The 13317-nt window shown below is 36.7% G+C and overlaps 2 protein-coding genes across 2 annotated transcripts in view; both read left to right on the top strand.

Moving 5' to 3' along the window:
* Nucleotides 1-7773, top strand: part of LOC120157463 (tRNA-specific adenosine deaminase TAD3-like) — a 36351-nt gene extending 28578 nt beyond the window's left edge. Inside the window, exon 13 of the mRNA XM_039168569.1 lies at nt 7758-7773. The gene's annotated coding sequence lies outside the window, so the exon portion shown is untranslated. The remainder of the gene's footprint in view (nt 1-7757) is intronic.
* On the top strand, nt 7211-9728 carry LOC120157461 (putative laccase-9). The gene is made up of 7 exons (XM_039168567.1): nt 7211-7513; nt 7598-7749; nt 7825-8069; nt 8163-8285; nt 8371-8965; nt 9045-9403; nt 9493-9728. Exons 1-7 carry the CDS (start codon nt 7424-7426, stop codon nt 9624-9626), a joined length of 1698 nt encoding a protein of 565 aa, XP_039024498.1. The 5' UTR covers nt 7211-7423; the 3' UTR covers nt 9627-9728.
* Nucleotides 9729-13317: the final 3589 nt, after the last annotated feature.

Here is a 13317-nt window from a genome sequence, read left to right as displayed (position 1 = left end):
GGATAGTAGAATCATCAAATGTGTGATGCAACGATCCCGCATCGCCGAACGATTATGGTGCGCTATTATCCACATCGGTCATTTATGCTTCAAGTTGTTGAGATTAACTCTCACTCCCACTCGATAGAGAGTATTCAGCTTTACCAAATCTTTTCTTAAACCTCAAAAACTATTGCCTATCTACCATTGTTGTCAAGAACGACTTTTCATTATCCCAAAAATAAACAAGGTAAGCCGAAGTCTCAAAATTAAAGTCGTTGTCTTGAATGTCATCAAGAGTTGTCATGAATGAAGCCTTATTGTTCCAAGCATTAATGTAGGTTGCATGTTTCTCAACCCAATTAACATTTTCTTTACGACGACCATCAAATATGTGCAGGTGGTCATGCGTTTCAACCCAATTCACCTGACAACGACCATCTAAGTTTTGGATGAGGTCATGATCCCATGGACTCCGCGGAATAGGTTGGTGGAAGTGGAATTGCCTCAGCACTCTATCCCCAAATTGTATCTCAACAAAAGCAAAATTGATCAATGGTATAACAACACACCAATATTGAAACCCATCTAAAACATCGTGAGACACCAACGCCAAAATTTCTTCATTCATGTATGGTCTCCAATTAAACTGTAAAATTAAAATGACAATAAAATTGATTTAAATCAAATAATATAGTTAATTTAAATAATAATTAATAATAACAGATTATGCATACCTCCTTTTTGGCCTTAATGTCGATCTTCAATATGAACTCTTTAATGTTGTTGTGAACCAACCCCGTGCCTTCAATTTTATGCCTCCATCTGTATATCAATCAAAACAAAAATATAGCCATTTTGTTCAATAATTTTAATCAAAATAAATATTTTATAATTGATATTTTAGATTAAAATAGATAATTCATATTACCTTCCGGCAAGTGGAAAGTTAACCGCAGTTAGGGATGGCAACGGGCCGGGTATTGGTCCCCCGTCCCCGTCCCCGTTTAAAAAACTGGTACCCGTCCCCGTTTAAAAAATCGCGGGGATTTAAACGGGGATCCCCATCGGGTAATCGGGGAAAACCGCGGGGAAACGGGTATCCCCGTTTAGCATAAACGTTTATTTAAAAGGGTATCGGTAGGGTTGTTCATTCGGTGGCCAAACCGACTGAACTACCATTAACCGAATTAACCGAATTTTTTTTCTTTAACCGTTAACCGAACCAATTTTTTTTCGAAAATATTAACCGAACCGAATAAATTTCGGTTAATTCGGTTAATTTTTGAATTAACCGAAATTTTTTAGAATTTTCGAATTTAATACTAGATAGCAAATGTTGTTCCATTTGCTAGGGAATAACGTGATGTTGGTATAGGTCCAGAGGTTGATTTTAATATGGCTAATTCACATGCTTCGCTTTGTCAGAGGAATGTTAAAGCTTGTGTAATGGAGACAGCTTGTATGAGGTTATTAGAATGCAATGTGAAAATGAGGGTTGCTGTCGAAGAGACGAAGACAATATGCAAGTTGCATTGATTTTAAATTCTGCTGGACATAATTTCCAGCTTGCCAATTCTAGTGGTGGGATTCAGGTGTGTAATGGTGTACTGGACGAGGACCCTGCAGCAAGTACACGTTCGTTGGAAGTAGCACAATACCAGCAAACCAAACAGACTTTTCCCATTTAACTAGACAATGTTTGTCTATTAAAAGATATTAAAGGTTCACACGTGATTGGGGCAGTATGGGGTGAAAAAAATAATTAAAAATATTTAAGGGTTAATATTAATATTATATATAAAAAAATAATTATTTTTAATATTTATCGGGTCGGGTATTGGGCCGGGTAATCGGGTAATCGGGGCGGGGATTTCCAAACCCGTCCCCGTTTAACATAAACGGGTTTTCCCCATCCCCGTCCCCGTTTATCATCCCCGAACCCGACCCGTTAAATTCGGTTTTCGGTTTTCCCCGTCGGGTTCGGGTTTTTTTGCCATCCCTAACCGCAGTCCGACTAATCGGTGTCAAAAATGGAAGTCTATGCCAAGTCCATGATTGTAGCTGCAACATACATCTACCGATTTCTGCTGTATTATTATCATTCACGACTAATGACGCCTTGCACATCTCACGATACAAGAACGCCAATATCGCCGATCCCCAGCTATATTGCCTACTATTCTCAAAATTTCTTAGAAAAAGAAGATACTGAGTGTGAACATAACTACCAGATTTATCCGGCATCAAAATTCCCCCATTCAACTGCAATATATATGCTCGTGTTGCATATATAATTTCGTGTTCCATACTATTTGGTTGAAGCTGAAATTCATTCTTCAACCATGACAACTTCACACGTCACCCTCTACACTCTGGTGGTACGGGCGTTTTCTCAAGAAACAAGCTGCAAAGTTGTGCCACATTATTAAACTCATGTGACATTACCACCGACATCCCATTTGTTTGGACCCCGAGTTGCATTGTCACATCCTCCAAAGTTATCGTACATTCATCACACGACAAATGAAACGTGTGCGTTTCTGGTCTCCAACGTTCAATCAACGCACTGATCAAACTTGGGACCAACTTGTAATCTCGCACAAATGTTACATGCCAAAATCCAGCCTCTTGCAAGTTTTCTTCTATCAATCGGTGTGGCTTGGGCACTTTATGTAGCCGAAGACGAAGGACTCGTTGCTCGTCCTCCTGTAATTAAATATTTCAAAAAAATTATCACAATCATAAAATAATATTCAAATATTTATTAATTATAATTCATTAAACAAATATTTTATTCACCATTATTCCCAAATGACTTGAAATATGTTCATTGTCAAGTCTCAGCAGTGGAATTTGGTCAGCCATTGGAATGAATCTGTAAAAAAAATTAAACAACAATATTTAAAAAAATCATTTAATATAATCTAATATAAACTAACTAACTAATTTACAACACAACAAAAAAATTTAATATAATAACTTATAATATAATAAACTAATAAACTAACAAACTAAACTTTTTAAAATATAAGTTAAACGTAAACGCTAAACCCTTAAACAACTAATAAAATATTCTTTTATATAACTAAAACTAATAAACTATTTTTTCATTATAATATACTATTAATAAACTTACTAACTAATTTTTTATATAATATAAATTCAACAAACAAATATAACTTATCTATTTAACTAACACAAACTAATTAAATAATTGTTTTATATAACTAATGACTAACAAAACAAACTAATTAATTATTTTTAACTATAACTACATACTAATTAATAATTTTTTATTTATATAAACTTAAACTAACAATCATATAACCCTAAACTAACAAACTAATTAATTGATTTTTGTTTTACCCTAAACCCTAAACTAACAAACTAAAAATTTATAATAATAAACTAATTTAATTAATAAAAATTTACCTCACAATAGCCTTATCTCCCTTTCTTCTTATTCCTTTCCTTTCTCCATTTCTTTCCTTCTCGGCTGCAATCTCTTATCCCTTTCTTCGACTGCAATCTCTTCTCTATTTCTTTCTTTTATGTTCTCACGTTAACCACCTCCCATATATAATTTAAGTGTCACCGACTGCCTTAATTATTTCACCAATAATTGTGCAATTCACGGGATGAAATGGTTCACATGCATGCATCAATAATTGATGCATGAAGCAGCTGATTTCACGCTGCAATTGCAGCTATGATAGCTGCAGGTATGCAGCGGCATGCAGCGGGGAGCAGGAGGGGACTACATGCAGCGGGGAGCAGTAGGGGACGTGCAGGAATCTCACATGGCGACCTATGCATGGCCATGCAAGCGGAGACAAGGTCGCCCGGAAGGCATGGCGACCTACAAGGTCGCCCGGAAGGCATGGCGACCTACAAGGTCGCCCGGAAGGCATGACGACCTACCCCTAGCTCGTGCATGGCACATGCAAACTCTCGTAACTCTCGTACAAGGTCGCCAGGAAGGCATGGCGACATACGGTCACACTTTGCATTTCACCTTATTTGAGCAATTAATCTTGGAAGTGCATTATCTCGTGAAATAATTTATTCAAGAACATTATCTCGAGAGTTATATATATTATTGTGAAAATTTGAGGAGAATTATATATGGGTCTTGGACTATAAACACATTTAACCATTGAATCAAGATCATTTTATTTGTGAAAAATTAATAAAAATAAAATTGAGGAGAATTATATATGGGTCTTGGACTATAAACACATTTAACCATTGAATCAAGATCAGTATTTAATATATAATTGATCAATTATATATAAATAGATGGGTTAAGTTGTAGTTACTATAATATTTGTTAATAAAATACAATCCCATTACATAAGTAGAGGTATGTTTATATACAAATATAAAATTTTAAATTTATTAATTAAATTAAAAAATATAATTCAATGATTATATATGTAATTGTAAAAAACATAGTAAATAAAACTATTGAATTAAATTTAAAATTGTAAAAATTCTTCATCAAACATAGTATAATCTAAATATAGTATTTTCCAAAAGTAAAACAAATATTTAATTTGATTTAGTGGATAAATGTAGAATAGCTCCTAGTTTTTTTTTGAACTGAATAGCATCTAGGTTTAAATCTCCTTAAGACCATTTTTATTTTTGAAAATATCTTATATAAATTTTTATCAAAATTGAATTAAATATTAAATTTAGTTAAGTAGTTGAATGTGGCTATATTTCAATATCCATGTTTGATTCTCCCAATACCATACTTATTTCCTTTAATTTTCACTAATAAAATTACTTCATACGAATATTAAATTTGATTTAGTGATTAGACGTCACTTTATCTCTAAGACTTATATTCGAGCCTCTTCAACTTCATCATTGTTTCTTTTAATTTTCGATAAGAATAAATTTATTAAATTATTTTTATTTTAAAATCAAATTGATAAAGTATGTAAATAATAAAAAATAAATATGTTATAATTCTAATTATGTCTAAATTGATGAAAAGTATAAAGTCTAAATTGAAGAAAAGTATAAAAGTAATAAGGATAAAATATATTATTATAACTGTCATAATTTAACGAATTATTTTTAATTAAAACTATAATAAAATTGTTGTGGATTGTAAATCTTCCGTGCCCTACTCGAAGTCGATATTGTGGATAAGAACAAATAGTTGTAAAATAATTGAATCGTATACTGTGGATGAGATAAAGCCATGGTCTTTAATGCTAGAATATTGACAGATGATTACGTGTCTGGACATCTCTGTATGAAAGCAACACATCATTAACAAGTTGCATATGAAAAATGTTATTTTCTCCTTTTTCTTTGAATAAACACAGTTTGTGTTGATTAAGAAGGCCAAAGTTCAATGTTCCAACTGTTGTATGCCTAACTACTCCCTTTCAAAGTTACCGACAAGGTCGTCCATGGTAAGGCTGGGCAATCCCAGAAGGCCAAAGTTCAATGTTCCAGCTGTTGTATGCATAACTGCTCAGTACCTTTCAAAGTTATAACTTTGAATGATTCTTCGTTCTAAAATTCATTGCTACCAAATCTGGGTCCCTGCAATTCCGTTAGTTTTTCAAATGCTTTAGCCTTTAGTTGGTAAACTTTGTAATAATCACGCGTGTATTTTCCACAGCCTGGTTCTCCTTCTGGAAAGTAGAAACCAATATTAACGTTTAATTCAATCTTGGTTTAATGTTTTCTTGCATGTTATCATGATGTTTTGAAAAACCACAAGTATATAGACTGAATTAATAGTGAAGTTAATCAAATGTTTACGTAAATAATAAATGATGTATTTTATGAGGTTAGCGTTTCATTAATGTTTTTAGGTAGAATATACCCAAAATAATTTAATTATAGGAGGAATATAATCAGATAATCATTATTTTAATTTTATTAATCGGATTATTTGAATGATCAATCAAATTATTTGTTGTTAATATTAGATAGAGCAATTGACTTGATAATTAATAAAATTGATACAATACATATTTGATTCTCATAATTACATATTTTATCAATTTGTTTTTTATTTTATTTTTTTAATGGAAGAAAATAAGAGCTCTACCGACTAATGCCTACTCTCCAGCAACGAGCACCCAGGGCTCTCCTCCTGTACCAAATCTGCAACATTCACAGGTGGGGTCTGGTAAAACTGGATTGCAGGATGGCTGGACCAAGCTAAGCGCCCTAAGCAATCCGCTACTTGATTCCTCTCGCGAGACACGTGACTGAAATCTAGTCTCCAATTATTACCCTTGAACCGCCGGATATGATGAACCAGTGTCGAGGTAATGGACCACCATGTATCGTTAATCGCATCAATAACATGTTTACTATCCGACACCAAATCCAAACCCAGTCTCCAAGCTGGAGATAAACCTTAAAAAACTTACCCCACAGCTCGGTTTCAAGTGGTGAAAATTTCCCGATTATTTTTGAGAATCCCCAAAACCAACACCTTCGTCATCACGAATGACACCATCACAAATAGCAAACCCATTATCATTCCGACACGCCCCATCGGTATTAATTTTGAACACTCCACAACAACTCCTCTATTTAATAGTAGCAACAAATAACTTAATTAAAATATCACTGATTAGATTAAAATCTTCCGATAATTATACCCTTAAATATAATTTATTATAATTTTAAATGGCGACTTATATATCACAAGGAAACTGCACATACAACCAGTAAAGTAAACTATTATCATAAAACAAGGGCAACCATGAACAGGAATATATATATGCGTTATTATCCACGAGCATGATTAAGATAAGGCCTAAACTAAAAATTATTTAAATTATGTTTTTTTTGTAATATATTTAAATTATTTTTTGTTCAAACTAGGTACTTAAATTATTATATGTAATTACCTTAAGTTTCTTAACTATTTTTTGGTCAAAATAAGTCCCTAAACCATATATATTTTTTACTTTAAACCCCTAATTTTTTTTGGTCAAAATAAATACATAATTTTGTATGACATGTCAATATTTAATTGGTCAAAAAATATTTTTCTAACTAAAAAAATATGAAAACTTAAGATAATTAAATATAACGATTTAAATATTTAATTTGATAAAAAAAATAATTTAAATACCTAAAAAACATAGTTTAAATATTTATTTATACTTTTAAGCATTAAGATAACGAACACTGCATTAGGTAAATATCTTCAACATATAGGCTGAAAGCTGACTTTTCCCATGGTCCAATTGTGCGTGCAATGAATCAAATCCCAACTGTATACATGAAAAGAAAATTATGTTTCTAATATGCGCTTTGGAAAATTCTCTCTTTTCCTCTTCCCCTCCGAGGAAAGACACCAAGCTTTCTTCACTATAAATGGTTGGGTTTCATGACCCTTAAACAGAGACAAGAAAAGTCAGGGACGAACTAAGAACACAGTGGAGAGATCAAAATGAGTTTACTGAAGCTAAGTTCTTTGGGGGTTATATTTCTGAGTACTTTGCTCCTCTGCAGTGCCGATGTGCATCACTATGAATTCTTCGTGAGTGTCTCTTTCCTTTCCTTTTACCTACTCTTAAATATACTTCATCACTATGGATTCGTAAAAGGAGTTAAATTATTGCAGGTGCGCGAGGCAAACTTTACGAAGCTATGCGACACAACGCCAATGCTGGTCGTGAACGACAGTTATCCAGGACCTGAGATTCGTGTTCACAGAGGTGATACTGTCTTCGTTAACGTTCATAATCAAGGGAACTATGGTTTCACCATCCACTGGTAATTGTCCTTTTTCATTTTCCAATGGTTATTTCCTGAAGAATCGAAATAAATTAATTAATTATGTTGCTGCAGGCACGGTGTGAAACAACCAAGAAATCCATGGTCTGATGGTCCCGAAAACGTAACTCAATGCCCGATTCGACCAGGAACCAACTTCACATACGAAGTCATATTGTCGGATGAAATAGGAACCCTGTGGTGGCATGCTCACAGTGACTGGACTCGCGGTTCTGTCCAGGGAGCCTTTGTCATTTTACCAGCCGAGAAAGAAACTTATCCGTTCCCCACACCTGATGCCGATCAAACAATCATGCTTCGTAAGCATATCTTTCAACTTTTCGCTAGGTGTTGTTTATAAAATTATTATATGAATCTTTATCTGAATGCTCTTTTTGAATATGTATCGACAGAAACATGGTACAATGACGACTACAAGCGAATGATTGATGAAGCAGTTGCAGCGGGTACCACTCCTCGCCAACCAGATGCTTATGCCATCAACGGACACTTAGGCGACACAACCGCTTGCAATGGTACGTTCTAGCATTACTGAATATAGATCAAGTTATTTATATTGAGCCACTCGATAATTTTTTTCTAAATTCATCACTGTTGTAGATACAATATTTCGTATGCAAGTTAATTATGGGAGTACATACCTTCTCCGCATCATCAACTCTGCAATGAATGAACCAAAATTCTTCTCCATCGCAAATCACACCCTCACACTCGTCGCCCAAGATGCGTCTTACGTTAGAAGGCTTATGACCAACTATATAATGATCAGCCCTGGACAAACTATGGATGTTTTAGTCGTGGCCAACCAAAACGCTGGCCGATATTACATGGCTACTAGGCCTTTCTCTGATTCCTCGGCCGTGCTTATTGACTTCATTACCACTGGACTTTTTGAATATACAAACAGTCCGGGTGGATTGAATGCTTCCATGGTAACACTGCCAGCATTGAACGATACGGATGCTAGCAACAGGTTCCTCAGCCGAATTAGGAATACGAGGGTCCCCCAGAATCCACGATTGAACGTGCCGGTGAATTCCAGAATCAATAGACGACTCTACATTGCAATCGCCGCAAACACCTTGCCTGGTTGCGAAGGCCCACAATGTGTTGTACCAAATAGACTTGCTGCAAGTTTGAACAATGTCAGCTTTGTTTTTCCGCGTACTGACATCCTCCAAGCATACTATAACATGTATGTAGACATAGTTATAGCAATTTTGGTAGTTTCATTAACTGTTGCTAATTCTTATAAATTATTGTTAATAATACAGGAGCATCAATGGTGTTTACACCGAAGATTTTCCCCTGAATCCACCAGAGTTCTATAATTTCACCGGCAGCAACATAACTAATATCGTGGGTAGGAATGCTACTTCAGGGACGAGGGCTGTTATGCTAAATTATGGTGATGCAGTCGAGATTGTGTTCCAAGCAACAGAGGTCGGTGGCGGTGGAGGTCACCCACTCCATTTGCATGGTTTTAGCTTTTACTGGGTGGGAACCGGTACTGGAAATTTCAACAACCAGACCGACCCGAGGACTTACAACTTGGTTGACCCACCGCTCATTAACACCGTCTACGTTCCTGATGAAGGATGGGCTGCCGTTAGATTCTTTGCAAACAATCCTGGTAAGTTTTCATTTACAAAATCCACATTTCTTATAACCAATGATCTATTCAAATTAATCGAGATGAATGATGAATGATATGTATTTTCAGCGTATGGTTTATGCATTGCCATTACGAGAGGCATAGCAGCTGGGGAATGGACACCGTTTTCATCGTTAGGAACGGAAAGACCACGAAAACAAGCATGCTCCCTCCCCCACCTGGCATGCCCCGTTGTACCTAGAAGTACAAGCATATGATTTGTAATTTATTATTAATAATTCGTGGACCTATAGTTTTTAATAAACGAATTTATTTGAAATATTGCTGATAAATTGTAATTCTTCCAACGAAGATTTAGTTTTAAAGAGTATTTGTTTTAATTATGAATTAATTTTACTTTTCTTTTACTTTCATATTTGTACCGATCTTATTTGACTAAAAGCATATGCGGCCATTTGTGTTTTTAAGACAACTATTTTCACGTAAAAAATTCATATATAATAGTATTTAATATTATATCAAAACTTCCATGTTAATAACGGGATGAACTCTCTCCGGGCGCACGTTAGCTGGACTAATGAGACCTCAGGATTGGTTCTTCATTGCTGACTTCTATTCTCTCTTTGGTGTTTCTAGTGTTGTGCGGTGGATTCTGGTAGCGTCCGAGTTTTCAATGGCTTCAAGTCCGGATTGAAGGAAGTTGTTTAGGGAAATTGAAGAGCAAACCATCGATTTCTTTCCCCTTGAGAAATTGGAGGGAATTTCTACTGTCAAGTCTCCTGCTGCTGTGTTTGACGAGGGGATTATTGAATGGGGTCACTTGATTGCGGGGCAATTCATTGGAGCTGCTCCGAATTTTGGCTCCATGCAGAGGATTGCTGAGATCTTGTGGGGGAAAAACTCGACTGTGAGGGTTAGTCTGGCTAGTTCGAACCTCTTTATTTTCTCATTCTCTAACAAAGATATGAGAGATTGGATTCTCGAAAACGGGCCATGGCATGTGCAAAACAAGCCTCTCGTTTTTAGAAAGTGGGAGCCTAATATACAGAGGCTTGATTTTGACCTTAAGAGCATCCCGATTTGGATTCAATTGTATAATGTCCCTCTCGAGCTTTATACTAGACTAGGTCTCAGCTACATTGCGAGTGCTGTTGGGTATCCACTCTATATGGATTCCATAACGACATCCAAAGAGAGGCTTGAGTATGCTAAAGTTTGTGTTGAGATAGGGGCTGGTGTTGAGGTTCCTGAGATGGTTCAGGTTCTGCTGAGTAATGGATCTGTTGTGAGGATTAGGGTCTATGTATCTTGGTTGCCTAAGGTTTGTATGCATTGCAATACCTTTGGTCATCTATCCAATGTCTGTGCAGAGGCACCAGTTAAGAACAAAGAAACTCAAGTCTGGAGGAGGAAAGTTAATCCTTCTGGGGTTATGGCTAAGGAAATAGTAGTTCATGTTGGATATTCTTCTTGTTCTATTGATCCCAATCTTGATGGTAGTAAATCCTCAAAGGCTAATGATCTGCAGGGTGGTCCTGCTGCAGAGCTGACTGTGGAGGCCCTTCAGGAGAGTAATCCTGTTGCTCCCTTCGCTGGTATTAATCAAGTGGAGTTGGTTAAGGCTGATGGAGCGGTCACATTGTGTGCTTCTGGTGACATGGATGAACAGAGGGTCAAGAAGGATGCACCTAGTGGTGATGTTTTGGATCTAGGTGCTCAGCATGCTACTGTTGGAGCAGTTGACACATTGGGAGGGGATAAGGAAATATCTAAAACTGGCCAGGATAATTCTCATGTTGGTGGAGACTATCCTTCTCTACAGGAATCCTTTTTACAGAAAAAGAAAGCTAAAGGGAGAAAAAAAGATAATTTGGGCTCTTCTGGTAAATTGGATCAATTGGTAGGTAGTGGAGGCTGTGACACTAGGAAGCCTCGGGCTGCGGCTATGGGTGTTGCAGTATTGCTAAATGAGATTAGAGCTAAGAAAAAAGATATGGTTGAGAAGGCTAAGGGTAGTGTGACAGGTTCTGGAGTTGGTAATGGTGGTCCCTCCATCCTTGTTTAGATGATTATCTGTTTCTGGAATGTGAGAGACATTAATAATGTGCTCAAACAAGGCAAAATTCTTAAAAGACTGGAGAATTTAGGGGTGGATATTATATGTTTCATGGAGACTAGAGTTAGGAGCTGTAATGTTTCCAAGGTGGTTGGTGTTTTTACTGATGAGTGGAACTTTGAGGTAAACTATCAATATATTGAAGGTGGTAGACTCTGGATTTTGTGGAATAAGAGGCTGTATTTCTCTGTGATTGATGGATGTGATCAAGCTCTTTCCATTAGAGGTGATATTTCTGGCCACAGAGTTGTTATCACTGCTGTTTACGAGAGTAATAATAGTCAGTCTAGAAGGGGACTCTGGGATTATCTTAGGAGCCTGGAGAGTGAGATAGGCCATTATTCATGGGTGTTGGGTGGTGACTTCAATGTTATTGCTAATGCCCAAGAAAGTTCTGACTATGCTTTATTGGGTTCACACTCTTCAGCTGATATGGAAGAATTCAAGGACTGCCTGGAGGATCTGGAGTTGCAGGATCATCCTTTTGCAGGGCCTCTCTTTACCTAGTCTAACAAACAGGGTGGGTCCTATTTGGCTAGGAAGTTGGATAGGATCATCACTAACTCCCAGTGGCTGCTGGATTTTCCAGATTCCTATGTTGAGTTCAAGGCCCCTGTGGCTTTTGATCACTGCCTTGGGTTAATCTGGACTCAGAAAGAGGCACAAGTCCACATGTCAAAGCCTTTTAAATTTTTTAATTGCTGTACTGCAAATGAAAACTTCCTGAATAGTGTGAGGGAGTCTTGGCTTATGCACAGTGAGGGTAATGCAATTCAGGTCCTGTTTAACAAAATGAAAAGATTGAAGCCTGTTCTGAAGGAGTTAAACATGAATCATTTTTCTGATATATCTGCTAGGGTAGCTGCTAAGAGGGTAGAACTGGAGTTTGTTCAACTTTCTATCCTATCTGGTGCTAGCCAATTTGGGGTGGACGAGGAGAATAAGGTCCATGCTGACCTAGTTGACCTTGAAGTGGCTGAGCTTGAGTTCTACAGGCAGAAAACAAAGATCCATTGGCTGTAGGAGGGGGATTTGAGCACAAAACTTTTCCATCAAAAGGTTGCACTCCAAAAAAAGAAGAACACTATTAGAGTCATTAAGAGTGAAGATGGACAATGCCATGAAACATTTGATGGTATGGCTGCTGAATTATTGGATTTTTTCAGCAAGTTAATTGATGCTGCTGACCCCATGGTCCAAGAGTGTCCTCCTGAGTGTTTGAAGGAACTCTTGAGCTATACTTTGCCTGTTGGTGCAGAGAGGGTTCTGGAGGGAGTGGTTTCAGATACTGAAATTAAAGAGGCATTGTTTAGACAAGGTAAAGACAAGAGCCCATGACCTGATGGGTTCACCTCTTGGTTCTTCAAGGTGGCTTGGGGGATTGTTCAATCTGATTTCCTTAATGTTGTGAGGTATTTTTTCCAGACCTCCTACCTTTTACCTGCATTTAATGTAACTACATTAGTTTTAGTGCCAAAGTCCTTGAATGCTTGTATGTCTAGGGAATTTAGACCCATCTCTTGCTGTTCTGTGGTATATAAAACTATTACTAGGTTTTTGGTCACTAGACTAGCCCATTTCTTCCCTGAAATGATCTCTGCTAGCCAATTTGCTTTTTTCAAGGGTAGAAGCATCACTGACAATACACTTTTAGCCCAGGAAATAGTTAAGGGCTATTCTAGGAGAAATCTTTCTCCTAGATGCGCTATAAAGATGGACTACCCCTAGATACTCAATTGCTCTGAATGACAGTCTTGTGGGGTATTTTAGAGGTGCTAGAGGTGTTAGGCAGGGGGACCCATTATCCCCTTACCTA

Source organism: Hibiscus syriacus, unplaced genomic scaffold (genome assembly GCF_006381635.1).
Source record: "Hibiscus syriacus cultivar Baekdansim isolate YM2019G1 unplaced genomic scaffold, ASM638163v2 tig00111272_pilon, whole genome shotgun sequence".
In the NCBI taxonomy this organism is placed as follows: Eukaryota; Viridiplantae; Streptophyta; class Magnoliopsida; order Malvales; family Malvaceae; genus Hibiscus; species Hibiscus syriacus.
Note: the sequence above shows the minus strand (reverse complement) of the source record. Positions and strands in the feature narration are given on the sequence as shown.

Coding starts and splice junctions, on each gene's coding strand:
- LOC120157461 (XM_039168567.1), top strand. CDS start 7,424: ATGAGTTTACTGAAGCTAAGTTCTTTGGGGGTTATATTTCTGAGTACT. Junction 8,070..8,162: donor CGATCAAACAATCATGCTTC/GTAAGCATATCT, acceptor ATGTATCGACAG/AAACATGGTACAATGACGAC. Junction 9,404..9,492: donor ATTCTTTGCAAACAATCCTG/GTAAGTTTTCAT, acceptor TATGTATTTTCA/GCGTATGGTTTATGCATTGC.